This window comes from Trichomonas vaginalis, chromosome IV, assembly GCF_026262505.1.
Source record: "Trichomonas vaginalis G3 chromosome IV, whole genome shotgun sequence".
Taxonomy (NCBI): Eukaryota; Parabasalia; order Trichomonadida; family Trichomonadidae; genus Trichomonas; species Trichomonas vaginalis.
Genome location: NC_067206.1, coordinates 14,572,721 through 14,600,240, shown reverse-complemented (window position 1 = coordinate 14,600,240; position 27,520 = coordinate 14,572,721). Strand labels below are relative to the sequence as shown.

Below are 27,520 nucleotides of genomic sequence, written 5' to 3'. Positions count from 1 at the left end.
TATTTATTTAATTGGATTTCAATAATAAAAGCTAATGATGGTTTTAATTTTTATCAAGAAATTATGTGAAAAGAAAAAATAGTGTTGGTAAATATATTTTTGAATTTGATAATAGCAAATTGCGTAAGTGAAGTGCGAAAAAATAAAATGAACGCACATATAAAGTGCGATAATTACGCATCGTTGTATTTTATAAAAAATAAATTTCAGTCAAACTCACTGTATATATATATATATATTCCCAAGGCTCCTGTTATATCCTATAAAGCGCTGCTAAAAAATGTCCACTTGTGGTATGTTTATTGTCAATTTCTTTACTAAATTCTAACTATTTTTATAAATTCAAATTTTTCTTCTTTTAAAATTCAATCTTTCGAAGCGATAGATCTTTGAGTTGACTAAAATAATTTATAATACAGTATTTTAATTTTTCCAAAAAAACTTTCTGAAACAGTAAAATCAACTTTATTTTGTTGTTTTTATTAATTAAATTTATTTTTTTCTTAAGACGTATCAGTATCAACAAACAATTATTTGTATGTAAAAATATTATATAATATTAATAAATTAAATTTTTTGTCAAGCATTAAATGTTTCAACTGTGTGCCTTCCTGTATCTGTGTTCCAAATATACAATAATCTAGTATGATCGGCAGGCTGTATATCACTTTGCATGTGTACATTTGGTAAGGGGTGTAGTTCAATCCAGTGGCTGGATTGATTGGAAGATTTGAGTGTGGAGTATTTTTATTATATTCCTCAACGAAAGCGGAGATCTCATGAATTCTGGGGCATCGTTCTAGTGTCGGCCAGAATTTCTCGATCTTCCCATTTTGATATGTGGAGTGAGAGTCTGTATGACGCCATTTGTTGCCCCACAAATCAAGAAGATCTTGAAAGACCCCCAATTCTCTGAGTCGTTGTCAGTCCTGAAACAATAGATGGATCCATACTGAGAGAATGCAGCTCCAGCCACCCCTGAGGTTGTTTTGGCCAGCATATTGGGTTTTTGAAAGCATGCCGAAACCAACCTACTGAAATCATCACAGATTCCGTAAATAGGTTGGTTGCGGCAACCGCTGAAATAATGCACGTCGGCGTGCCAGATTAAATTAGGTGCGTATGTAACAAATTTGTCGAAAATATTTACGAAGATGCCAAAATAAGTATGCATTCCCGTTTAGCCGCAAGCGTTGCCATTGCTTTGTCTGGCCACAGGGAATTTCCAAAGGTCGTGTATAACAAAAACATAATTATTTTGGTCATATGGAGTTTCCCTGCCGCCGCGTTTAACTTTAGGAATTAGTAAGCCTTGTCTGATAAATTGTAGTTTTAGAAATGTTCATTCAGCAGAAAAACTATTAACATAGCATGGAAAAATATAATTTAATTCCAAAATCAAAAGGATGACCTAAAATCCAATTAAATGACGAGTATGTTGATGAAATTTTATCCAAAAAGTCAGATTTTGATCTTGGTTGTATAAAATGAAAGAGTCTTATTGAAAAAAATGTACAACGTAAATATTACCTCGAAGCAAGGTTGGGACACAGGTCCCATAGGGAATAAAGAAAATATTCCTCAACCAAACTTTGAAGTACCCCCAAGAAATTAGATTGGTAAACTTTTTCTTATATAAATAAATTTATTTTTTATTAAAAAAATCATAATAAATCATTTACTTTAACCAACAACGAGAAACAAGAGAATTATATTATTTTTTCAATAATTAAGAATTCAATCTGCCAAAATTTATAAAACAAGTATACATGGCAAGACTTTGTATTCTGTCATATCAAAACATAACAGAAGAAGAATATAGTGATGTAGAACATATTCCACACTTTACACTGAAAAGTGACACTTTGATGGATCTAGATTGAGCGATTTTTTAAGATGAGACGATAGCTTATGAGGTTCTGATCTCAAATTAGAGCCTCGTAAGCTATCGTCTTTTATAAAAAATGAAAAAATTATACGAATAATTTAATAATCGAAAAAAAATTTACAAATTTTAAAAGAATTTGTTGGCTATGATGTACTAATCATGAATGAGTACACTATAGCCAACAATTTCTTCGCAAAAAGCGGGAAACTTTGTCTGAATAGTTTAACATTCAGACAATGTTTCCCGTTGTCAGAGAGGGAAGGGAATGAGGCATTTGATATTGAGTTATATTAAACATTGGGAATGGAATTAAATGAGAATATAATAAAAAGAATATTTTGAAGTGTCGGGATTTTTTTTGATCCATTCCAACTTTTCAAAAGGCTACAACGCAGAATCTTTACAAAATATTTGAATAATTTTTAGATAAGGAATCTAAAATCAAAATTGCAATTCGAATTCGAGATGACTTATACAGAAGAAAAGAACAAGAGTTTCAAGACTTCATCTACCGTAAATTCCAGCGAATTTTTGTGGCGTACGGAAATGGGAAAAATGACATAAAATTGACATAAAACCTTATTTTTGACGCCAAAATTTGAATACTTAAATTTTAAAAATGAAAATTAGATAAAAATTAATTTATATCATATAATGTGAAAAAAATATAATTTCTTTGCAAAATAGATGATTCAATGATTGCATTTTATGTTTCTCATCATAGGAAAATTTGGAGGGTGTGAGAGGGAACAGGACAAATTTGCCACACGGCACTTTTTTAAAAAAAATTAATGGAGCGGAGCGATACTTTGCTGCAGGAGCCCCAAGGCTCCCAATCATTACGAAAGGGAACCTCAGGGCTCCTGAGAATCCATCAGCAGAGGCCTTTTCATTTGGCCTCTGCTGATCAAAGATTCGGCGAAGCCATTCTTCGTCTCAGGAGCCCCAAGGCTCCCAATCATTACGAAAGGGAGCCTCAGGGCTCCTGAGAAACCTCTTTGAGAAGGTTTTCTTAAAGAAAACCTTCTCAAAGATGATTGTCAGCATTCACTCAAAATCTACCAAGAGTTTCAAAGTTTCAAATCTATCTGAAATGAAGCTTTGAATCTCTTGTATATCTAATTGTAGAGGTACCTTTTCAAAATGTCTTCTATTGATTAAATTTAATCAGTAAAAGTCATTTTGAAAAGGTACATCTCTATAATTGCTAGTGAGCATTCACTCTTGGAACCTTGGAGCTCTTGTGTAGTGCATGAAAACTCCAAGATTCTAGCATAAAACATATATCATAGACATAATTTCTTCAAATATAATTTAAGGTTATTTTTTTAAAAAAAATAGAAAAGCGTAATTTAAGGTTATTGAAAAAGTGACACTTGGCAAATTTGTCCCGCACTCGGTGTGAGATACTATTACGTACAATAGTACTCACACCCTCCAATTCACAGACAAAATGGCTAAAAATTGGGTGCAATGTTAACAATTGTACTCATTTTTTTAGCCAGTCAGCTAAGGAATTGCTGTCTTGGGATCAAAGTACTATATCCTGTTTCCATATTACTTCAATTCCTTCTCTAAACTTATGAAAACTTCTTGCAATTGCGAACAATTGCAAGAAAATTTACAATATTCGGCGAGTGAATTGTTTCCTTGCAGACACTGAACCACATTCAGTGCCTTCAAGGCAACAATTCACTCGCTAAGTCTGTATATTCAGCATTTTTGAAAATTATTAGAAATAATGGTCTCATTTCAAAAAATTGAGAAAAAATATAAAAATTTGATAATAAAAAATTAAAATAGTTTAATATATAATATTACATCAGAATTTTTCGTCAAAATCCATTAAAAAAATCCCGTGCAAATTGTCACTTTTTCGGGAACCATTTCCGTACGTGATAGATCCACCAAGCACCAATATCTCTGTTAAAGGGCGAGTTCGACATTTAATTTAGAAAGATTCTGCCAGCCTTGCAATGGTTTCATCAGGAATAGATGCTTGTCCTCTTTTGGAATCTATAACGCTTAGATTCTATTGAATGCTGATTGTCCACCAACATGAAAATTGATTATAAAGTATTTTAAACAATTTAACATTTTATATTTATAATACCCTACTAGGAAAGACTCCAAGGCTTAAAACAATGAAGATATCTCTCTCATTCTAAAAATAGCTTTTTGATTTTAAAAAGCAGGCTATCATAATGTTGTAAGACGAGTTACGGAAAGTGAGGTGAACCGAAAAAGTGACACTTATTTGGTCGGATAAATTCCCTATATATTTACTTGTCAAAAAAAATCAGACTTTTTTTGCTTTAAAAAATTTATAAGTTAATTATTGAGAACGAAGGTGAAAGGAAATGGATATCTCTTACCTTTCATTCCCTCGAGAAAGTTCAAAAACTTGGGTGCAATCAGTTCTGATTGCACCCAAGTTTTTGAAATTTGTATAAGGAATTGTTGGCTATGATGTACTGATCATGAATCAGTACATCATAGCCAACAATTCCTTCGCAAACAGCGGGAAACTTTGTCTGAATAGTTTAACATTCGGACAAAGTTTCCCGCTGTCAGAGAGGGAATGGAAGGGTAAGAGGTATATATTCATAATGTATACCTCTTACCCTTTCATTCCCTCGAGAAAGTTCAAAAACTTGGGTGCAATCAGAACTGATTGCACCCAAGTTTTTGAACTTTGTATAAGGAATTGTTGGCTATGATGCACTGATCATGAATCAGTACATTATAGCCAACAATTCCTTCGCAAACAGCGGGAAACTTTGTCTGAATGTTAAACTATTCAGACAAAGTTTCCCGCTGTTTGCGAAGGAATGGAAGGGTAAGAGGTATACATTATGAATATATACCTCTTACCCTTCCATTCCCTCGAGAAAGTTCAAAAACTTGGGTGCAATCAGAACTGATTGCACCCAAGTTTTTGAAATTTGTATAAGGAATTGTTGGCTATGATGCACTGATCATGAATCAGTACATCATAGCCAACAATTCCTTCGCAAACAGCGGGAAACTTTGTCTGAATAGTTTAACATTCGGACAAAGTTTCCCGCTGTCAGAGAGGGAATGGAAGGGTAAGAGGTATATATTCATAATGTATACCTCTTACCCTTTCATTCCCTCAAGAAAGTTCAAAAACTTGGGTGCAATCAGTTCTGATTGCACCCAAGTTTTTGAACTTTATATAAGGAATTGTTGGCTATGATGTACTGATCATGAATCAGTACATCATAGCCAACAATTCCTTCGCAAACAGCGGGAAACTTTGTCCGAATAGTTTAACATTCGGACAAAGTTTCCCAACTTTCAAGCCGAAATTCGCGGATACCATTCACCAACTAGCTCTTGCTATGATGGTTATTAAAAATCAAGATCTATATTAAATTCAAAATCTACTCAAAGTCACTAATGTTCGATTTCGGAGTGTCAAATTACTGTACTACAGTTGCTGCTTCTTCTGCAACTTGCGTATCTCTGTAACGAAGAAAAAAAATATGTAAATGTTTTAAAAAGTAAGTGTTTATTCTTATTAATCTGACTGAGCTTAGTAAGAAGATGTAATCGATATTGTTAATTTGTGTTAAAAATTAGATTTTATTTTCGATTTTAAAATATTACCGAATTAATTTCTTTGATTGGCTCTCCTCTCGCGGAAATGTTGAAGAGAAATCCTCAAATCCTTAATTTCTCCATCAACTTTCCAAAGGGGTTCTTTGGTGGTATCATATTTTTCGCTGATATCATAAAATTTGTTTGGTGTAAACCAGGTATGTATTTCTGGATTTTTTGGTAACTGTGTATGTGGTGTTGCGTTATAATTTTCGATTAAATTTTGAATTTGATCCCAAGCTACCTCATCAACTTGAATATTCTGCCAAAATCTTTCGATTTTGCCATTCATGTAAGGGCAGTGTGGTATTATCGTGATTGATTCGACGTTTGCATTTTTAATAAATTTTTGAAAACACCGTAGTTTTCAAGCCCATTGTCACTCCATATGGCAAACGGTTTGCCATATACATCGAAACATTGTTGAATGACACGACTTGTTTGTGCCGCTTCTTTAGTTTCGAGATGTGACCAAGCCAAAATTTTTCGTGATTTATCGTCAATAACGGCATATAGATATTCACCTTGGCGATGATTTAAAAAGTGAATATCTACATGCCATATTTCATTAACGTAAAAAGCTTCGTATTTTGTTTGACCTTTTGCCTTTGAATTTTTTGGCGGTTGTGCAAGATTGAGAAGTTTGAAACATTTATTAACAGTTCTTTCGGAAAATTGAATGTTCAATAATTTACGGTCAAAATAATCTGTAGTTTTTTCAAATGTTGAAGTTGTATTTGTGCGTATTGAATATGGGTCATCTTCTGAATTTATATCCGATTCTGTATCAATTGAATTTGGACTTGATGAAAATAATTCTTCGGCTGATGAATCGTCGGAATTTGAAGAGATTTCTGATGATAACTGTTCAGATGAACTTGAAACGTCAGGAGAACTGTAATCAAACTCTGAATTTTGATTCCGTTGAGACAATTGTGGAATTGGAAAATGAATTTGAATATTTTGTTGATTTTGCATTTGCGATTCAAGTATCATTTGACGATCTGTTATAATTCGGCCGAAAGCCCGGGAAATTCCTATTTTTTGAACTTTATTATGTAAATTTTGGACAGTATTTATTAATTCTTGTGGTGGATCTTTTGGTTTTGGACCTGTACGTAATTTTGGAATTTCAATTTGATTGAAATTAAGAGCGTTTTTAAAAGTTTTATGTGATATTGTGGGAAGAATTCTTCCATCTGTTAAAGGGACATTTTGGAGAACGGTTTCGACGTTAATACCGCTTTGAATTTGTTGATTAGCTTGATTTAACCATTCTAAATCAATTAAATCGAAGATTCTACCACTCATTTGAAAATGAGTGGGGGACAAACTCGCCATTGTCACTTTTTCATTAACCTTAAACTTGTAATTTTCATTATTTTAATTAACCTTATTTCTTTCCCAATTCCTGATTTATTTTATTCACTTACTATTAAAAGTCACATTTTAATAAAATATAATAATTTATTTATAGCATTTTTTACTATACTGTAATAAAAAATTAATTATAATAAATTAAATGTTTATTAAATCAAATGTTTTCTTTGCAATAATATTTTTAATGTTGAGTAAACAATGTTGGGATCAAGTGTATCATTTTTCAGACCTTTCTGAACAGCTTCAAGCATACTGATGCATTCGACTTTTTAAATTGTGTCATTTCTTCGAAATCTCTTGTGACTTTTTTGATAACTTTAACACTTCTCTCTGAATCCAGACCTTTAATTTGCAACTTAATCAGGAATGAAGGAACAACACTGGAATATAACTCGATGACAAGTTCATCGAGTCGAAGATTTGGTTGTACACCACTTGTATGTGCCGGATACCATTGTGTCAAATTTTTTCTGAAATTAACTTTAAAAGTACTAAGTAAGATCATGAGATATAGCAATATATGTTTAAACCAACTTATATTTTGGTTGTACACCACTTGTATTGTTGCATGCTAAGTTCGGTCAATGATAGAAATTGAGTGGAAATTAATCGTCGAGGAAGTACGATTATGTAAAGTAAAAAAATGTTGTGGGATTTTTAATATTATATATTATTTTATAATAAAATTTTTTGAGTCATTTTAAGAAGCACATATAATTTTTTGAATTTAAAAATTAAAGTAGTGTCAAACGAATTTATCACTTAATTTAATACTCAGATTTCTTAAAATTAATGAAAAAAAGGTTTTCTGAGAACTTTTGAGAATGGTTTTCAAATTCCATTATTGAAAATATATAGGTATTGTATGAAATCCAAACTCTATATTTATTAAAATTCTAAATTTTTAATAAAATAACTTTTCAGAGGAATATGATTTTGAATGGTTGATTAATAAGTATAAAAATGTCTACGATTTTAAGGAGGGAATTGTTCCTTATGAGGTATACATCATAACTATATACCTCATAAGGAACAATTCCCTCTTGATAGCTGGGAAACTTTCTCTGAATAACTTATCATTTGGAGAAAGTTTCCCAGCTATCTATTAGAAACTAAAAGGCTGTGAGGCACTAATATATAATCAATGCCTCATAGCCTTTAGTTTCTTATTAAAAACGAGAAAACTTGTTCGAAATGATAAACAATTTCGAACAAGTTTTCTCGTTTTAAGGAGGGAATTGTTCCTTATGAGGTATACATATAACTATATACCTCATAAGGAACAATTCCCTTTTGATATCCTGGATATTTTTGAATATATTTTTTGAATTAAAGTTCTCAAAAGTATTATCAAAAGTGATTTTTTAAAAAATATCTCCAATTAATTAACTAATTAAAAGTATTATATTTTTAAAATTAAATAGTTTTTCAATTTTTTTGAAGGAATTGAGATACTTCCCACGACAATAAAATTGAGAGGTTTACATTATGACTGATCTTAGCATGCAACATTATGTGCCGGATACCATTGTGTCAAATTTTTTCTGAAATTAACTTTAAAAGTACTAAGTAAGATCATGAGATATAGCAATATATGTTCAAACCAACTTATATTTTGGTTGTACACCACTTGTATGTGCCGGATACCATTGTGTCAAATTTTTTCTGAAATTAACTTTAAAAGTACTAAGTAAGATCATGAGATATAGCAATATATGTTCAAACCAACTTATATTTTGGTTGTACACCACTTGTATTGTTGCATGCTAAGTTCGGTCAATGATAGAAATTGAGTGGAAATTAATCGTCGAGGAAGTACGATTATGTAAAGTAAAAAAATGTTGTGGGATTTTTAATATTATATATTATTTTATAATAAAATTTTTTGAGTCATTTTAAGAAGCACATATAATTTTTTGAATTTAAAAATTAAAGTAGTGTCAAACGAATTTATCACTTAATTTAATACTCAGATTTCTTAAAAATTAATGAAAAAAAGGTTTTCTGAGAACTTTTGAGAATGGTTTTCAAATTCCATTATTGAAAATATATAGGTATTGTATGAAATCCAAACTCTATATTTATTAAAATTCTAAATTTTTAATAAAATAACTTTTCAGAGGAATATGATTTTGAATGGTTGATTAATAAGTATAAAAATGTCTACGATTTTAAGGAGGGAATTGTTCCTTATGAGGTATACATCATAACTATATACCTCATAAGGAACAATTCCCTCTTGATAGCTGGGAAACTTTCTCTGAATAACTTATCATTTGGAGAAAGTTTCCCAGCTATCTATTAGAAACTAAAAGGCTGTGAGGCACTAATATATAATCAATGCCTCATAGCCTTTAGTTTCTTATTAAAAACGAGAAAACTTGTTCGAAATGATAAACAATTTCGAACAAGTTTTCTCGTTTTAAGGAGGGAATTGTTCCTTATGAGGTATACATCATAACTATATACCTCATAAGGAACAATTCCCTTTTGATATCCTGGATATTTTTGAATATATTTTTTGAATTAAAGTTCTCAAAGTATTATCAAAAGTGATTTTTTAAAAAATATCTCCAATTAATTAACTAATTAAAAGTATTATATTTTTAAAATTAAATAGTTTTTCAATTTTTTTGAAGGAATTGAGATACTTCCCACGACAATAAAATTGAGAGGTTTACATTATGACTGATCTTAGCATGCAACATTATGTGCCGGATACCATTGTGTCAAATTTTTTCTGAATTAACTTTAAAAGTACTAAGTAAGATCATGAGATATAGCAATATATGTTCAAACCAACTTATATTTTGGTTGTACACCACTTGTATGTGCCGGATACCATTGTGTCAAATTTTTTCTGAAATTAACTTTAAAAGTACTAAGTAAGATCATGAGATATAGCAATATATGTTCAAACCAACTTATATTTTGGTTGTACACCACTTGTATGTGCCGGATACCATTGTGTCAAATTTTTTCTGAAATTAACTTTAAAAGTACTAAGTAAGATCATGAGATATAGCAATATATGTTCAAACCAACTTATATTTTGGTTGTACACCACTTGTATGTGCCGGATACCATTGTGTCAAATTTTTTGAAATTAACTTTAAAAGTACTAAGTAAGATCATGAGATATAGCAATATATGTTTAAACCAACTTATATTTTGGTTGTACACCACTTGTATGTGCCGGATACCATTGTGTCAAATTTTTTCTGAAATTAACTTTAAAAGTACTAAGTAAGATCATGAGATATAGCAATATATGTTCAAACCAACTTATATTTTGGTTGTACACCACTTGTATGTGCGGATACCATTGTGTCAAATTTTTTCTGAAATTAACTTTAAAAGTACTAAGTAAGATCATGAGATATAGCAATATATGTTCAAACCAACTTATATTTTGGTTGTACACCACTTGTATGTGCCGGATACCATTGTGTCAAATTTTTTCTGAAATTAACTTTAAAAGTACTAAGTAAGATCATGAGATATAGCAATATATGTTCAAACCAACTTATATTTTGGTTGTACACCACTTGTATGTGCCGGATACCATTGTGTCAAATTTTTTCTGAAATTAACTTTAAAAGTACTAAGTAAGATCATGAGATATAGCAATATATGTTCAAACCAACTTATATTTGGTTGTACACCACTTGTATGTGCCGGATACCATTGTGTCAAATTTTTTCTGAAATTAACTTTAAAAGTACTAAGTAAGATCATGAGATATAGCAATATATGTTTAAACCAACTTATATTTTGGTTGTACACCACTTGTATGTGCCGGATACCATTGTGTCAAATTTTTTCTGAAATTAACTTTAAAAGTACTAAGTAAGATCATTTATTTTTGCATAATATAATGCCAATATGGTTTCTTTTGATTTTATTTCATTTATAAGCAAATCAGATTTACCCAAAAACTCCACTCCATAAGCGTTCATTTGCTAAATTAAAAAGTGACAATGGGCTAGTCTGTCTCTTTCTCTTTGAAAATTATAAGTTTTGAAAAAAACCGTAAATCATTATTGAATCTAAAAATATTTATGTACAAAAAGTCGGTATATATTCTATAATTATTTAAAATAATGAAAAAGTTGATTTGTGAATCATTGAAATATTAATGCTGTTATATATATATATCAGATGATATAAGATGATTTTTTAAATAAAAATAAAATTTAATTTTTTAATTGTTAAAATAAGAATAGTAAGCTTGACAAGTAATTTAAGTTTTTGCTTTGTAAAGTTATTTGGTTGGCAAATGCATTGTGTCACTTTTTGTTTGAGTTCACTTTCCGTAATTTGTCTTATGATAATAATTTTGGAATGTTCCCAAAGGTTGAATTAATCAATTTTCATTTAACTGGGAAAAATTTATTTGCTGAAAAAGCAGATGAATCAGAAAAAGAATTATAAAAATGGATAGACAACATACTAAGTTTGTTATTACGATATTTTGCAAGATCAAAAACAGAAGAATTTAAGAATCTCGTCATTCGTCAATATTATGAAAGATATGTTATTTATAAGAGCAAACCTAAACGAAAAGAAACAATATTAGATAATGGCAATACAAATGAAGAAAAAATTAAAAGATGGATCTCTAAAAGGAACAAAGATTGCGTTTGCATATTGCAATTAGTTTCTTATGAGCAAAAAATATTCTCTCTTAGGTTAATTTTAGACAAAATAGCAGGTTATTCTTATGATGATTTATTAAATAGCCATTTGTCATTTTGGGATGCAGCCAAGAGTTATGGATTAATAGAGTCGAAACAATAAGAATTACCGAAAAAGTGACAAAACATCAAAAACAGGGAGGGGTCTCAATTTTTATTACTTATATTATTTTACAATATTTATATAAATACTCTTTATAATATATTTTACAAAAAAAAAAAAAAAAAAAAAAAGGTAGTGGGGCTTCCAGGCACTTCGTGCCCTCTAGCCCTCCAGGAGCTTTTCACAAATTATATATGTTTTCATGTTTTGTCACTTTTCTGTCACTTTTCAGGTAAAAACATTTTTATTATATATATAAAATGAATTTTACAAAACCACCGTTACCCTTCTTTGGAAATAAGAGTAGATGTAAAGATATTATATTGAGAGAACTTAAGAAACTACCGAATGGTCTAACATTTGTAGATTTGTTCGGTGGAAGTTTCTATATATCTCATTTGTGCCATACTGTATTTCCTGACTCAAAGATTATATGCAATGACTTCGACAACTATATGAACCGTCTCAAACATATACCAGACACAAACAATATATTGAAAGAGTTAAAAGAAAAGATACCTATAGGTAAGATGGAACGTATACCAGTAGATAAGAAAAATATTGTGAGAGAGGTTTTGAAAAAAGCAGAATATATAGACTGGGATAGTATATCTGCTAGACTATTATATAGTGGTTCTATAAGATTCATGACATTGAAACACTTATGTCAAAAGTTTTATATCTTAACTATACAAATGTTTTCAAAGAGGACATAGAAAATATATTGAGGGTATAGAGTTTGTGAGATGTCATTGGACAGAGTTGTATGAAATATAAAGACAAGGAAAATGTTTTCTTTATAGTGGACCCGCGTTCTATAACACATGGGATTTTCAATACCAAGTAGACTGACTTTGAGAGACTCTTTAGAAACTTTAGACGTTTTACATAACCATCCATGCTTTTTACTTTACATCCGATAAAAGTGGTTTGGAAACCGTTATGAGATGGTTAGAGGACATACATGACTATGAGTTTAGATATGACAAGATAGAATATGAGAGAGGTCTATAAACCGGAGAAAGTGTCATAACAAAGAAATTTTATTAGTAAGTAAATGTGGTTTGAAATAGGACTACTTGTTTTAGGTTTTTATTGTGTCATTTGTTTTTTGACGTGGCAGAAAGATATAGAGAATATGAAGATGAACCAATGCCTGCAAATGTTCAGTATATGTACTCGTAAGAGATATTTTTATCTAATATTAATGGAGCACAGAACTTAGCGAATGCACAGCAACCTGGACAACCAAACCCAGAGAATTCCAATGAAGTTAGAATACAAACTGCAATGGCAAACTATGGTCAAGTGCCAACAGATGTAAAATGCAAACTGCCATGTCAAATGACGCTGCGTTAGGTTTGCCACCATGGTAGCAAAATGAGATGGAAGAGTTTTATACAAACCTGAAGTGGGATATAAACAACTTTATGCAGATGACGCGAACACAGGAGTTGACCCAGATATGTTTTCTACCAGAGGAGAAACAGAATGTATGAGCTCCAGTTAAAGAATGCTATGGAACTCAACAGGAACGTAAGAGACTAGGCGGACATTAGATTTTTACATATAGTAAAATGGGTTTCTTCAGTAAGATAGGAACTTTTCGAAATGTTGGAAGAGGTATATGGAATGGAATAAATCTGTCGGAAGAGGAATTTGGAACGGTGTCAAAAATATTGGTAAAAGGGTAGGTCAGTTCGTTGGTATTATACCTAAAGACCCTGAACCAGAAGAGCAAGCTCCTGTTATACAACAGCCTGAACCTGCACCACAGTCTAGTTGGCAACCAAATCCAACACCTCAACCGTATTAAAAAATTATATTTTTACCGTTCGATAGTAGTTGTATATGAAACTAAGTTCTAAGTAAAACGCATGGTATAATGGAATTATTCTTTTTCTTCCATCTGTAGTAAACCATACTTGAAAGTCTGAAATACTTCCACTCGGTGGTTCATATAGCTTTGTAGGTTTTTTCGTAAAAGTCATTTGCCAAGCATAAAAAAGAGTTTTGTGCGCCAGAAAATGAAGCATGAACTATAATAGCATCTGAGTCGAAAACATCTTTAAATAAATATGGTTCATCTCTTGCATATCGACTGTAAATATTTGCTAAAGGAAGTTTGACTTTCTGATTTAACATTCTTTGCAAATAATACCATGACATTGCAGTGAATTCTGTATATATTTGTTCGTCTTTCTTTGGATTGTCTTCATAGATTTGAAATGACACTTGTGAATTTTGTTTGTCATATACAATTCTCACATAAAGTGTGCTCTCGGTATTTGCATATTCATCAGCATATTTTGCATAACATGAATTTATTTTATCTTCTATTTTTTAACGCAGTCTGTAGAGAAGATGAAAGGTCAACTTGTATTAGCTCAATTTCTTCCCACATTTTTCGTTTCCCTTCAGATATATAATCTATATGAAACCTTACAATAAATGGAAAACTTTTATCTTCTACAGACACAAACTTCATTCTACGAAAGCCAATAGCTTTTGTGACAGATGGGTCTCTTAGCCATCTTAATGGGTAGTCAAAACGATAGCCTTCATGCTTTACGGTCTCTGTCTCAAACTTTTGACCTACGTTAGTAAAAAGTTCATCTAATGGTTTAGTTGTAGCAACTCTTGAATTTCTTTTTCTATTGGAAGCATATTTTATCTAGAATAAAAATGTCAAATGAAACAGCGTCTATGAGAGAAATACAACACAACCGACAACTCATTATGCAAGCTCTAAATAAGAACACAACAAGCTTTTCAAACTATTCTAAGATATCTGAGTCATTGAAAGAAGGAAACTTAAAACTGACGATAAACCCAATGACAGATGAGTTTCTGTTTCAAGACAGTAAGAACCATACTGTCTGTATAAATCCAACAAAAGAACTTTAAACGAGAAACCTATAGATGAACTTCTTTTGAAAGCAGATGTTAAACAACAAAGCTGACAAAGAGTATGTCATTGAAAAAGTTCAAGAAGAACATGACAGAGCAGATGCAACATATGCAACAAAAGCAGATGTTAACAACAAAGCTGACAAAAGAGTATGTCATTGAAAAAGTTCAAGAAGAACATGACAGAGCAGATGCAACATATGCAACAAAAGAACATACTCATCCTGAACTAGCAGACAAAACATATGTTGACAATAAAATGTCAAGTGAAGTGACAAGAGCTGAAAACGAATATTCTAAAAAGACTCATACACATACCATTGCAAATATTACAAACTTACAAGAAACCTTAAACAGGAAAAGTGACGTTGGACATACACATACCATTGCAAATATTACAAACTTACAAGAAACCTTAAACAGGAAAAGTGACGTTGGACATACACATACCATTGCAAATATTACAAACTTACAAGAAACCTTAAACAGGAAAAGTGACGTTGGACATACACATACCATTGCAAATATTACAAACTTACAAGAAACCTTAAACAGGAAAAGTGACGTTGGACATACACATACATCTTCTGAAATAACAGACTTAAACGTTAGCCTTGAAAAGAAGGCAGATAAGAACCATACACACGATTTCTTCGCAACTGTTGGTATAGAAAATATTGAAGGAACGGTTGAAGAAACTGGGGATGTATTAAATTGGAAACCTCCTAACTTTCCACAAGGTTTAACATCGGAGGATGACATAACAACGATGAAAGACATTAAATGTAGAAATGTCTATGTCATGGAGGATGAAAACAAAGTTAAATTCACTGCTCAAGATTTATATGATAAAAAAGCTGACAAACAGAGCTTCAAACATTAAAGACAGAAATACTTCAAACACTATATCCTATAGGTTCTATTTACACGTCAATGAACTCTACCAAACCAGAAAACAGTTCTGGGTTTTGGAACTTGGACTCAAATAGTCGACAGGTTTTTGTATTGTGCAAACTCTTCAAAGGAAACAGGTGGAAGTAAAACGATTTCAGGTGCAAATTTACCTGCGCACAGTCACTACGTAAATTTAAGTACATCTGAAGCAGGTTTGCCATAGTCATAGATTTTGGGATTGGTCAGCAATGACAAAGGTAAAGGATATGATGTTAAAGAGGACGTTAAGTTTGCTATAAATTGTTACTGGGATAACACTGATGTAGGAGGAATCCATTCACATCGCGTTTCAGGGTATACGCAAACAACAGGACAAAGTAAAGACTACATGCCACCTTACATGACAGTTTACGCATGGTATAGAATTGCTTAGTCGTCATTTTCAACTTCTTTAGCATATTCGTCAGGAGTTGTCTTATATTTGTTAGGAACTGTCTTTGAAAGTATACCACCTTGAACCTTAACAAGTTTGAAACGAGGTCTGACAATAGTAGTTTTATCTTCTGCTTGCAGTCTGTACATTTTGCCATGTTTGCCTAAAACTTCATAATATTCTCTTGTATACTTTCTTCTATTTTTACGAACACGAATGTGAGTACCTGTCGAGTTCCCATTGTTGTCATAGTCAATAGTATTTTCATATGGGTCGCGTTTAGGTATTTCTATTTTTACTTTGTCACCTTTCTGAAGTTTGAAGCCTGGCATTCTTTCTTGTTTGTCTCTTTTGACTAAACTATTAAATATATAGTCTTTCTCTAAGTCGGGGTTGTTTTTCATTTCTTCGGGGAGTGGTTTCCCAAACCTTTTTGTTTACGGCTATTGTAAATATTTAAAACTTGTCTCATCTTTGCCATGGAGAAGTGTCTATATTTGTCGTCATATGACATTTCATCTACCTCACCACTTTGTGGTTGGTTTAAGTCTCTTAAGATTTTTATACAACTGTCAATGACACCAAGAGCAGAATGGTTTGGTCGACAATGAAATATTGGTTTACATTTTTTGAACGCAGATAGTTTTTAATATCGTCTGATTTGAAAGAACTTTCACAGTCAGATGTCAGTTTTGTTGGATGGTATTTGTCAACGAATATTGTCAAAGCAGTTTTCACATCTAAAATATTTTTGGACTGTAATGGTATGGCTTCACAGTATCTTGTGTTTTGACCGACAAATATTAGCCAGTATGGAGGTCCATCTTCTCTATACCTCGGAATGTTTTCCAAGATATCCATAAACCAAGCATTTGGTGTTGAACTAAAGATTTTTATCATGAGTGCTTTCTTTGTCGCTTTAGAAACATAGGGGTCCTTGTTTGGATTCGTCATTTTTTAACCCATAAGAAATGGGTTTATTTGGCGCATTAGCAGGAGTTGCATCCAGATTTTGCGCGGGGAACAATAGCCAGAGGTGTATTTGGAGTTGGAAGGAAGATTTGAGTACATTAGGTATACTTAAAGAGAAAGCACAACCTATTATACAAACTGTACAAGAAAGGTTGGGAGGTAGCACGAGATGCAACAAATCTTATTCCAAATCCTGAAACAAGAGGAAAAGTTCAAGGATGGATGGACAATGTAGGAAGAGAAGCAGGAAACTACTATAACAAAGCAAATGACTACTATAACCAAGCAGGGCACTATATGGACCAAGGTGAAAGATTCTTTAACAGAGGATATAACCATGCACAACAATGGGTAAACAACAACCAACCGCAACCACCTCAAACGTGGGGAATGTAAATTTTTTTACTGAGATGAAATGAACAATACAGCATTGAGACAAATGGGTTCAAGATGGATTTGTCGACTTCCAGCAGTTACACAACCACGTGTTTGTCAAGTTCTTCCTATACCTCAGGAAGTTTTAGACCGACTTAAAAAACCTAACAACCAGTTGAAAACAAAACAAACTAAAATTTTTTACTGAGATGAAATGACCGAAGAAGTTGAAACGGTAGATTTGACACCACAAACAAAAAGTTCAGAACCATTGTCAAAACCTGTCAAAGAACTTACAGATGAAGAGAAAAATTCAATAATAGAAAGTGCCAGGTCTGGAAATACAAACCCTAACTATAAAGTCACTTTTCATAGAAATGGAACGGCTAGTATCTCAAAAAAGAAACAGACTCTCACAAATAAAATATTGAAGTCTGAAGGAGCTTTCGAGACAACAGATGGGAAGGTATTCTTCACTGACCAACAGTTCATTATAGAACATCTCATTGACTTAGAGTCAAAATATTCTAAACTTTACAACAAACACAAAAAGTTGAAAGGAAAACAAAAACAAATGGCATATGATATTTATGAAGATGTTGACGACACAACCATACCTGCAAGTGAAGTAAAGTCAGAGGAACCGAAAAGTGACGAAAAACCAAGAAGAAGGTGAGCCAAAAACTGAAGATAAACCAAAACCAAAGTTTAGTCTCCAGACTAAACCAAGTCAACCTTCATTAGCTGGTATGGGTTGGCGTCAAAGACTTATGGCAGCAGGCGGTTACGTAAAGTAAAGAAAAAACATTTTTTTATTTTTATAAAAATGCCCCCATATAGAATGGATAGAAAGTCTGCTAGAATAAAAGCAGAGTTAGAAAGATATGGTTGGAGAGTTTCAAAGAAGTTTAAATATAGGAAGGGAAGACCCATAAAAGTCTATGACAAATTGTCTGGTCTTCGCTACGAAATGGACTTAGAAACAGCACGCGCAAATTATCCAAACAGATTAGAGAGGTTAGAAGAAGAACGTCTTATGGACATGCCTTTCGATGTTAGTGAACCTCAAGTTGAAGGACACGACGGCTTTGCCAGATTCTACTGGAAACATGACGAACAATTGCATCCTTTGAGAAGGAAAAAAGGAAAAGGTGAAGACAAACATGCTCCCATGGAAAGAACAAGATATGCATATGAAAAGTACCGTGAAGTTAGAAGTCAAATTACATCTGGTCGAACCTTTACAGTAAACTTTGACGAAGGAAAGAACAAAGAAGGCTTCATGGGTGTACTTGCTGCCATTCAAGACGGAAATAAGAAAGGATACAATCTCAGACTAACCGTAACAGATTTAGATGGTCATATTTACTATGCACATGGCAATGTCACAACAGCCGCACAACTTCTTGACGCTTTCAAGACTACAAAGAGAGAACAAATGGTTGACTCCGACTCAGACATTTTGAATGCAATTGAAGGAATTGCAAGTGTAAAATTTGAATGGTACCAACCTAACCCGCAAGCAGTCAGACAACATGCTGGATACTTCCCGTTCATAAATAAGTCTGACATTGACTTGACAAGGTATGGAATTTACAATTCAATTGAAACAATTGTCAACGAACCTTGTATTCTTACATGTCTCAGGAACTCTGGTCTTGTTACAGAAGAGAAGATGAAGTACCTTGAGTCATGTGTGAAGACAAGGTACATTCTCAGAGGTCAATTGGCAAAAATTGCACCGTTGGCAAATGTCAATATCCGAGTCAACATACCTACAGCTAAAGGTTCTTCACATGACGACTATGTTGTTGACTTCAAATTGCCATGGTTGAAGATTGTAATTGTCCACAACCACTTCATGTTGAACGAAAGTCTTACAAACCCATTGTTCGGAAAAGGCAAGTGCAACATTGTCAGAGCTGTAAACATTCTTTTCGAGAAAGGTTTGTTGGAACCAATTCCAGATGACAAGCTGACAGAAACTTTTGTACCAAAAGATGAAACAAACTTTTCATTGTTGGTAAGACCAAAAGTTGTTCCAGACAAAGTTATAGCACAAAAGAAGTACACTGTTCCAAAAGGAGTTGGATTGTTCGGATACCAACCTGAACCAGAAGAACTTCCAATGAGGTTGCAAGAACTTCAAGATGCTATAAACAAACTTCCATTGAGACATCCAATTGACGTCAAATTGTATTGGAGAGCATCGGAGTTAGGTCAGAAGGTTTTATATGAAACAGGTTGCTTCGACGATGTTTATGAGATAGCAGGAGAAGTTTCTCAGAAGATAAGAGACTCGCTTGAATTTCCACGAACTGGTCCGATTGGATGCGACAAGTTCGACTCAGATGAAAAGATATACTATGTCGACCTTAACGCTGCGTACATGAGGTTTGTCCAATATATTCCAACTGGAATTCCAAACGAAGACGGTGAGTTCCCAGGAAGGAACTATACAGTTGGAAAAGTCATACAACAACTGTATGATATTAGGAAAGCTTCAAACCCCAAACTTGCAATGACACTCAAATTGCTTATGAATTCGACATGGGGATATTCCATAAAGAAACCTCAAGAGATGAAGAGTAAACATTATGAGAAGGTCGACAACTTTGTTGAAAGGTTTTCTCCTTTTGTTTTGAAGTACGAATTCACTCAAGGTCAAAGTGGCTTAGTAACCACATTAAAACCTATTGTCGAACATTGGTCTTACCCTCAGTTCGCAAAGGCAGTCCTTGACAACTACAACAAATTCTTCTCGGAAGTCAAATCCAAAGTGAAGGTTTACTATGAGAACATCGATGCACTCATGACGAACGAAGAAGGCTATAACAAACTCATTGAAATGGGCATGGTCGGTGAAAAGATGGGTCAATTCAAATTGGACAAAATTTTCACCGAAGTTCATGTAATATCGAAAAGGAAGTACTGGGGTGTTAAAGAAGATGGTGAAATAGTTAAACATTGCATGAAATAAAAAATTTTTATTCGAATTTGAATCGGACAGGTCGAGTTACACCATTCTTGGTCTCAAACTCATATATAACCTGTTTGTTTGTATTTTCGTCGACTATGGCACGAGACACAAACATTGACCAAACGTACAAAAAGTGTCATTTCGGATGGTCCCGCAGCCAATCGCATTCGAGCACTTCGAAGAAGCCTTACGTTCCAAGGGAGAGGGTGTCTGGTGCAAGGCAGAGGTCATGAGACTCTACGAGCAGTACATCCTCAATGCCTGGGAGGACAAATCGTCCTTGGAATGGCAATTCTACCAACTCCTCTGGGACGACCTCCTACGCAACTGGGATGACGAAAGAGTCCAATTCAGAGGTCAGGAACTACTTGTCCAAATTATCCTTAATTTAAGCCGCTTACGCAACTAAAAACTTAAATTTACTCGGGGTTTCCCCCTAAAATAAAATTTTTTTACTCTTAGAACCACTCGAGGTTCTCCTTACGGTTGTTGAGCTTGTCACCGTCAATGTGTCTGACCTTCGTCTTCTTGTTTGGATTTGGAACCCATTGAATTGCGACAAGCTTGCCCATGGAGATTGAACCGCGATTCCGAAGGGTAAGGTTCAAGTGTCCCAAGTTGTTGAGGACTGGGGTAAGAACCTTGCCTGTCTCCTTGTTGCGGATTTGGTATGGGTAGGGTTGGGAAATTTCGTAAGTGTCATCGGCAACAAGGGTTGCCCAAACTTCCTCTTCTTCGTGTTTCTCTTCTTCCTCTTCTTCCTCTTCCTCTTCTTCGTGTTTCTCTTCTTCCTCGACAATTCCTTCTTCAATTCTGTGTTCACGAATTACGGTGTTGGAGGTTCTGTCCTTTCCGAGTACCTTCCAGATGGCGTCTATCTCTTCGAAGAAACGGTAGATGAGTCTGGCAAGGTCTCGGTTCTCTCTCGCGTAAATGCGCAAGGTTTCCGTCAAATCATTCAGGCATTTCTCATTGGAAGCTTGGTTCATGAGGACATCGGCTTTGAGCTTGGTCATCTCTTCCATAAGACTACTTTGGAGAGTCTTAACGGTGTTTGTCAGATGAGCTTTCAAATTCAAAATTTGAATTTGAACTGGGCGCTTGTCTGGCAACATTGAAAGGACATCTGCCATTGTGTTCGGCTTCGGTGCTTGTTCGGACATCGAAAAAATGAAGTGGTTTGAGAATGACGGTTTTACTTCAAAAAGCTTGTTATGACGGTTAAGTCATACAACAAGTTTAAAATAATATCTTGTTCTTCTTCTGAACGTTTGTTGTCTCTTCCGATAAAAGTTTCGAACATGAGAACCAAAAAACGTTTTTTGAGATTGCGGAAGAGTTCAGGCAAACGTTCATATTCTGGATATGTTGGGAGCAGTTCAAAACATCTGAGCTGACTTTCGGACAAAATTGGGACAATGTCAGAAAATTCATCTTTGGTCGGATTGCTTGAAGGTAAGTCCCTTACATGTAAGTAGCTCTGGTAAAGTCTTCTCATTTCTGCTAACTTTTGGAGTATAGCTTCGTAGTTTAGAAGTTTTAATTTTAATTGTCTTATTCCACTCTTGACATCTAAACGGTAACTATCCATGAGGTCAAGAGTAGCTTTGGTAGCTTTAAGTGGAGCTATCTGTTCCTTGACTCCTGCAATTTTGGTTGCAATTGTGGTTTGAGCTCCTTCAAGTTCGCCGTCTATGTCGTTCTCAACGCCTTCAACCATGGCTTGAAACTCTTCATCGGTCCATTGAGATTGGTGTGGGACGAATTTAACTTGCTTCATTCAAAAAATGAAAAAAAATGTTTTTACTCAAAACGTTAAGGTTGACTGAACTGGTTGGATGTCGCCTTCACAGGTTATGTAGAACGGCTGACCCGAGAAGTGAAGGAGAGACTGAATTGCCAATTTCATATGGGGTAGGGGGTTCTCCTTGTTTGGTATTTTTATCCAAGGACGTTTGTTTAGGAACTTAACAAGAGCTTCTCTTTTGGCGTCCTTTATGTCGTCGTAGGCTGTCCCGTCTGGTATTTGAATTGGAATTCCAGTCGAAGTCTCGAGCTGAAGTGTAGACCTTCCAGAAATACTGGTGAACTTGACCTTGGGCTTCATTACCCTGCGCAAGTACTGCTTAACAACTTCATTTATCTCTATAAGGTAAATTGCCTCGTCAAATCCTTCTGGCATTCCGAGTCCTTCCATCCGACAGGAAAATATTTTCCCGACAACTGGAAAAAATTTTCCCGACAACTGGAAAAAATTTTCCCGACGACAGGAAGAACTCTTCCAGTTGTCCGTCCGTAAACCATTCAAATTTTCGAAAATTGAGAACTTTTGGTCGAACTTCAGAAAAAGTTTTTCCTTCCGACAGGAAAGGTTTTTCCTTCCGACAGGAAAGGTTTTTCCTTCCGACAGGAAAGGTTTTTCCTTCCGACAGGAAAGGTTTTTCCTTCCGACGGTTAAGCCACAAACAGATGTCCGACGTCCCACCAACCGAGCCCATATCCCAACCAGAAGAACCGAAAGCTGCAGAACCACAACAGTCTCCTCAGCAACCTCAGTTCCAGCAAGTACCTCCGATTTACTACCAATTTCCACCTCAATGTTACTACCCACCACAAGGCTTCCCGAACTACCCTCCTCCTCAGCCTATGCCTTACTTCCCCAACCCTTGGATGTTTATGCAAAACCCTGCCCCACAATTCCAATCTCAATCCAAGAGAGACCAAGAGTTCGAGGAAGGTCTGAACCGCTTACGCAAAGAGTATGCTACTACCCCAATGGAAGAAGACAGGCTCTCATCTCTTCCCTCAAATCGACCGATTCGACTCGTACCACAGATTCGGTTCGTGACCGTGAAGACTACCTCAAGCAGTCTGAGAGACTCTTCATCCTACAACCATTTACAGTTGGAGCTCTCAAGAACATGCGCAATTACGAAGGTCAGACACCAGCTGGAGACCGCAAAACAGACGTACTCGCAAGAGCAGTCCAACTGTCAAGACAAAGACCGAGATAGTCGACTTCATTCTTGCAGCTTGCCCATACAAGTAAAAAAATAAACAATTACGAGTTAAACTTTTTACTCTTTCTTTTCTGAGTTGTTTAGAGCTGGTTTCTCTTGTAGAACCTTTCGTACTCCTCCATGGTCATGTAATTGCGAATTTGGTACGCAATTCCAGGTTCGTTGTTTTTGAACCTTACGTATGTAACGCTTCCATCTTCCTCAGGGAAGTAAGCTGCTAACATCTGACCAAGTTTTCTCGGTGACTCGGAGCTCATTAAAAATGTCACTTTTTAAACGTTAAGTTTTTAGTCTTATTTTACCCTTTGTTTACCCTTTGTTTGTCAAGGTAGTATTGGAGTGCAATTTCTCCAAATTCTCTGTGTCGGAGTTCTTCAGCATTTTCCAAGGTGTACCTGGAGAACTCAAAGAAGTTGTCAAGAACATACTGCCATGCTGCTCTTCTGAGTTCGTCGGTATTTTGGAAGTGTTGCACCTTCGAGTCTTCGGACATGAAAAAATGACACTTTTTCAGCAAAAATATTTTAGGTGAAGAGGTGAGATTTCACCTCTTTTTTCACCTGTTTTTTCACCTCATGAATTTTCATGAATTTCTTCGTAAATGTTTTGTCGAAACTTCATCGTAATGAGCGTAAATGACCCAAAAATATATTTTAGGTGAAGAGGTGAGATTTCACCTCTTTTTTCACCTCTTTTTTCACCTCATGAATTTTCCCGAAATAAAAAATAAAGTTGGTTTTTTTAAAAAAATATTTTTTTATTTTTATTGTAAGAACATGTTAGCAACAACAGCACCAAACTCTTTAGTCATGAACCCAACTTCAATGTTAGTAGAGATGAAAAGCTTCATTCCTTCTTCATATACTTTCGAAACAACAATCCAGAAGATAAAGCAAGAACTTCTCCAAGGAGATTTAGACTGTAGTGCGAAAGATGAAACAAATGAACAGTATCTTTATGAAATGCAGGATATTATTGACCATCTACCTAAACTTCCTGAAATACAACAACAAAAGCTTACTATTCCTGAATTCGATGAAATAGAAGTCAAAGCAACTGACTCGGTAGAAATAAAGAAGTTCATACGAAAGGTAAACTATGAGTTTCTTGGATTTCATTGCAACCACAAAGTCATGGACAAAGACTGCGATATGGTATATAAAAATGTTTCTGACATATATAAATCTGAAGAATTTAAGACCTACGACAACTTTGTTTCGTTGTTGCAAAATGTGTATGGCAGATAAGAGATAAAGATAGAAGAGGTAAAGTATGGAACGAACAAATAAACCAGCAACTTTTGAGTTAAAGAAAACCATTGACGCCTTAGTTGTACTTGCAGGTCAAATTTCAATGTACAATGCTAAAATGAACCCACAATGTTCTAAATGTAAAGCAGCAATGAGGAAATATAACTACTCCGTCAAAGAGATAGAACGTATGCGAAACGACTATGCAGATTTAAAGAAAGAAGCAGAGAAACCAGCAGAAGATAAAATGGACATGTTGACATTTCTGAACAAAAACTATCCAACTGCTGACGATTTCCTTCTATCTGACGTCAAGAAGAAGTATAAAGAAACTTTCGGTATCGTTAAAACATTCGATGTACTGACAGAAGAAATAGAAGCTACGAAATTGTTTAGGATTTCAAATATACATCATACAATTCATGTAAAACGCTTATAAAATAACAGGTGAAAAAAGAGGTGAAAAAAGAGGTGAAATCTCACCTCTTCACCTAAAATATATTTTTATTGAATTCAGCAACAAAATTCTGAGTAAAATAATTTTAGGGCTTGTGTCAAACCGTTGAGTTTTCACAAAATTTAAAAAATAACGTTTACCATGTGAAACGCTTATAAAATAACTGAGGTGAAAAAACAGGTGAAAAAAGAGGTGAAATCTCACCTCTTCACCTAAAATATATTTTTGCTGAATTCCGTATGAAATTTCATGAATTTCCTCATATGCTTGCTTCCCTCGAAAAACCGAGAGAAGAACAGCGAGTAGTGAAAAAACCCTGGTCGCCAAAACTCTTTATTTTTCAAGCTTGACTTTTTACAATTTGAACTTTGTTTGCGTAGATATGAATTCTGAAAGAAGTATGAGGGTCTTGTATGACTTTGTACTTCTCCCATAGTTCATGTCTGTCAAACTTACCTGCCATGGACTCTTTCATAAGTTCCATGAAATCGTCTTCGGACAATCCAGGGAAAAGTATGATATCAGTAAGTATTCTTTTAACATCCTTACTTAAACTCTTTGCTGTCTGTACACAAATGACAACTGAGATGTTAAAGTGTCTGAGCTTCTTAAGAATTCGACACATATCTTGTTCTCTGTTCTTTAACAAAGGATGAGAAGCAAAGTCATCTAAGATAAGAAGACATCTATGAGGGTAAGTCTTCCAATCGTACGATTGCAATTTCTTCGAAATGTATTCTATCTCTTTCTGTTTGTTTCTGAAGTGTTTCTTCTCTAATATTCTCTGCATTTCCTCATTTGGGTCTTTAAACTTAGAATTTATATACTCATTTATAGCATTGTACTTCAAAACTCTTCTTTGGTACTTCTTTATCCAATCTAACAACTCAGTATCCTTTATACATACTAACTTAGACTTTTTTATAATATCTTTGAACGAATTTACGGTTTGGTCAAATTGACCAGAAGTACTACAAATGACTACTAACTCATAGAATGGGTTCTTCTCATCTAGTTCTTGTTGTTGTGCAGCCATTTTAAGATAAGTGAAAGTCTTACCCGACCCAGGTGGTGCGATTAGACCTGTTATACCATTCTGAGCAAATAAGAACTTGTCATGTATGGGTTTTATCTGAGCATTTTCTAACTTCCTCTTGTTCTTGTTTAAAACATTCTCAAATTTCTTGTCAATGTCAGCAAACTTTTTTTCTAACATATTTTTAGAAAAATTAAAATTTTTATCTTTTTGAAAATGTCTAGCGATTTCGCTATCTATATTCGAGACAAGCTTTTCGACAGCAAAACATCTGTAGACCATAAAATCTTACATAGTGTAAACAAGAAAGGTGAATTTGTTCTAAAGTTCTGTTTCTGGGAATATGACAAGAACCATAAAACATTAGGCAGAGAAGTCTTTAAGTTTGTCAATGACAGACTTGTTGACAGAGATGACGCCGATTGGAAAGATGAAGTCCAACAAAAGTTCTTAGAATGCAAAGAAGGCACATGCGCTGTTCTTGAAGATGAAATAGAAAACAGAATAGAAGAGCTATTAAAGGACAAAGAACTTTTACATAAATATGGTTCTGAGAAGTTTGACATAACTCCACCAGAAAAGAAGAAGAAGAGAGAAAAGAAAGAAAAGAAAGAAAAGAAAGTAAAGAAGAGAAGAAACCTGAACCAGTTCCAGAGAAGATATGACATGTAAAAATAAAATTTTATTTTTAGAACATTTCTGGGTCAATGTCAATGTTCTCTTCCTCTTTAGGAGCAAACACTGGCTTAGACTCTAAAATCTTTTTACCCAATTTACCTTGAACTTCAACTATCTTAGACTCATAATATTCATAGTCGTCTGCTTTCTTTGGTTCATAAGGTATAACAAGTTTGTATGCTTTGCCTTCTTTAAGGTTTGAAAACCTTCTGTCAAAATTTTCTTTGACTGCTAACAAACCTTCTATGTCTAAGTCTTCAAATTTCGCACCATTTTTAGTCACAATAGCAAACTTAACTGGTTCGATGTTCCAAACTTTGTCAAATGTAGACTTTTCAAAATGGTAGAAGTAAACATTCAAATAAGCGAATGGGTCTAGTTCTTCTTTGACTTCTGTCATGTACTTGTTGACTGAAATATATTTCGTCATCTTTTCTATCGGATAAAAAAATATTTTTTTTAAATTTACTCAGAAAAATTTTTCTTTGTATATACGCCGTTCTGAACATCTAAAAGATTTTTGACATTTGCCAAGAATGTACGTTTAGAAGCTGCCATATAACCATATTCTTGACAATATTGTTTATATTCATCGTACAATGACCTTTCATCTAAACACTCAAAGTTAGTCTCATCTATAAACAGTTCATATACACTCTTGTTTGCTTCTAACAATGTTTGTCTTTCTTCGGTATATGGAATTTGTCTTGGATTGAACTTAGAAATATCTAATGTCATGAAATATGAGAACAAGTGGTTGTAAAAGTTAGGTGTCAAAGTTTCTGCTAAGTCGTCAAAATATTCTGTATCTTGCATATGAGAA

At 34.0% G+C, this 27,520-nt stretch overlaps 12 protein-coding genes and 1 pseudogene across 13 annotated transcripts, besides 19 other annotated features; 7 read left to right on the top strand and 6 right to left on the bottom strand.

Moving 5' to 3' along the window:
- The first annotated feature begins 2,012 nt into the window (after positions 1-2,012).
- Positions 2,013-2,154: a mobile genetic element.
- Positions 2,155-2,633: 479 nt separating this feature from the next.
- Positions 2,634-2,667: a terminal%2Cinverted (terminal inverted repeat of MuDR-4N1_TV transposon ID:TVAGG3_0092460).
- Positions 2,634-3,286: a mobile genetic element.
- Positions 3,258-3,286: a terminal%2Cinverted (terminal inverted repeat of MuDR-4N1_TV transposon ID:TVAGG3_0092460).
- Positions 3,287-4,389: 1,103 nt separating this feature from the next.
- Positions 4,390-4,480: a mobile genetic element.
- A 409-nt stretch (positions 4,481-4,889) lies between these two features.
- Positions 4,890-4,980: a mobile genetic element.
- Positions 4,981-5,139: 159 nt separating this feature from the next.
- Positions 5,140-5,204: a mobile genetic element.
- A 281-nt stretch (positions 5,205-5,485) lies between these two features.
- Positions 5,486-5,518: a mobile genetic element.
- Positions 5,486-5,518: a terminal%2Cinverted (terminal inverted repeat of LTR63 transposon ID:TVAGG3_0092420).
- A 10-nt stretch (positions 5,519-5,528) lies between these two features.
- Positions 5,529-6,822: a mobile genetic element.
- Positions 6,823-6,831: 9 nt separating this feature from the next.
- Positions 6,832-6,868: a terminal%2Cinverted (terminal inverted repeat of MuDR-5/MuDR-7_TvMULE4 transposon ID:TVAGG3_0092400).
- Positions 6,832-7,454: a mobile genetic element.
- Positions 7,455-8,404: 950 nt separating this feature from the next.
- Positions 8,405-8,649: a mobile genetic element.
- A 951-nt stretch (positions 8,650-9,600) lies between these two features.
- Positions 9,601-10,895: a mobile genetic element.
- Positions 10,858-10,895: a terminal%2Cinverted (terminal inverted repeat of MuDR-5_TvMULE4 transposon ID:TVAGG3_0092380).
- Positions 10,896-11,682: 787 nt separating this feature from the next.
- Positions 11,683-11,710: a terminal%2Cinverted (terminal inverted repeat of MuDR-2/MuDR-2B_TvMULE3 transposon ID:TVAGG3_0092370).
- Positions 11,683-11,807: a mobile genetic element.
- Positions 11,801-27,520: part of a mobile genetic element that runs on past the window's edge.
- Positions 11,808-11,861: a terminal%2Cinverted (terminal inverted repeat of Maverick-3 transposon ID:TVAGG3_0092160).
- TVAGG3_0092360 (uncharacterized protein) lies at positions 15,926-16,333 on the bottom strand (the record flags this gene model as incomplete). Its single annotated transcript, XM_051222495.1, has 1 exon — positions 15,926-16,333. The coding sequence occupies one exon, from the start codon at positions 16,331-16,333 to the stop codon at positions 15,926-15,928; it is 408 nt and encodes a 135-aa protein (XP_051107481.1).
- On the top strand, positions 17,491-18,068 carry TVAGG3_0092350 (annotated as a pseudogene). The gene has a single exon. A coding segment is annotated over exon 1 (578 nt).
- Positions 18,103-18,923, top strand: TVAGG3_0092340 (uncharacterized protein; the record flags this gene model as incomplete). The annotated part of the gene is made up of 1 exon (XM_051222494.1): positions 18,103-18,923. A coding segment is annotated over one exon (821 nt), but the record flags the coding sequence as incomplete, so codon positions are not given.
- On the top strand, positions 18,952-20,256 carry TVAGG3_0092330 (DNA/RNA polymerases family; the record flags this gene model as incomplete). Its single annotated transcript, XM_051222493.1, has 1 exon — positions 18,952-20,256. One exon carries the CDS (start codon positions 18,952-18,954, stop codon positions 20,254-20,256), a length of 1,305 nt encoding a protein of 434 aa, XP_051107479.1.
- Positions 20,402-20,665, top strand: TVAGG3_0092320 (uncharacterized protein; the record flags this gene model as incomplete). The annotated part of the gene is made up of 1 exon (XM_051222492.1): positions 20,402-20,665. The coding sequence occupies one exon, from the start codon at positions 20,402-20,404 to the stop codon at positions 20,663-20,665; it is 264 nt and encodes an 87-aa protein (XP_051107478.1).
- TVAGG3_0092310 (uncharacterized protein) lies at positions 21,452-22,036 on the bottom strand (the record flags this gene model as incomplete). The annotated part of the gene is made up of 1 exon (XM_051222491.1): positions 21,452-22,036. The coding sequence occupies one exon, from the start codon at positions 22,034-22,036 to the stop codon at positions 21,452-21,454; it is 585 nt and encodes a 194-aa protein (XP_051107477.1).
- Positions 22,072-22,453, bottom strand: TVAGG3_0092300 (uncharacterized protein; the record flags this gene model as incomplete). Its single annotated transcript, XM_051222490.1, has 1 exon — positions 22,072-22,453. A coding segment is annotated over one exon (382 nt), but the record flags the coding sequence as incomplete, so codon positions are not given.
- TVAGG3_0092290 (uncharacterized protein) lies at positions 22,726-22,993 on the top strand (the record flags this gene model as incomplete). The annotated part of the gene is made up of 1 exon (XM_051222489.1): positions 22,726-22,993. A coding segment is annotated over one exon (268 nt), but the record flags the coding sequence as incomplete, so codon positions are not given.
- TVAGG3_0092280 (organellar and viral DNA polymerase type B) lies at positions 24,053-24,523 on the top strand (the record flags this gene model as incomplete). The annotated part of the gene is made up of 1 exon (XM_051222488.1): positions 24,053-24,523. One exon carries the CDS (start codon positions 24,053-24,055, stop codon positions 24,521-24,523), a length of 471 nt encoding a protein of 156 aa, XP_051107474.1.
- Positions 25,324-25,608, bottom strand: TVAGG3_0092270 (protein of unknown function, DUF4106 family; the record flags this gene model as incomplete). The annotated part of the gene is made up of 1 exon (XM_051222487.1): positions 25,324-25,608. One exon carries the CDS (start codon positions 25,606-25,608, stop codon positions 25,324-25,326), a length of 285 nt encoding a protein of 94 aa, XP_051107473.1.
- TVAGG3_0092260 (uncharacterized protein) lies at positions 26,236-26,691 on the top strand (the record flags this gene model as incomplete). The annotated part of the gene is made up of 1 exon (XM_051222486.1): positions 26,236-26,691. One exon carries the CDS (start codon positions 26,236-26,238, stop codon positions 26,689-26,691), a length of 456 nt encoding a protein of 151 aa, XP_051107472.1.
- TVAGG3_0092250 (protein of unknown function, DUF4108 family) lies at positions 26,773-27,127 on the bottom strand (the record flags this gene model as incomplete). Its single annotated transcript, XM_051222485.1, has 1 exon — positions 26,773-27,127. A coding segment is annotated over one exon (355 nt), but the record flags the coding sequence as incomplete, so codon positions are not given.
- TVAGG3_0092240 (uncharacterized protein) lies at positions 27,163-27,513 on the bottom strand (the record flags this gene model as incomplete). Its single annotated transcript, XM_051222484.1, has 1 exon — positions 27,163-27,513. The coding sequence occupies one exon, from the start codon at positions 27,511-27,513 to the stop codon at positions 27,163-27,165; it is 351 nt and encodes a 116-aa protein (XP_051107470.1).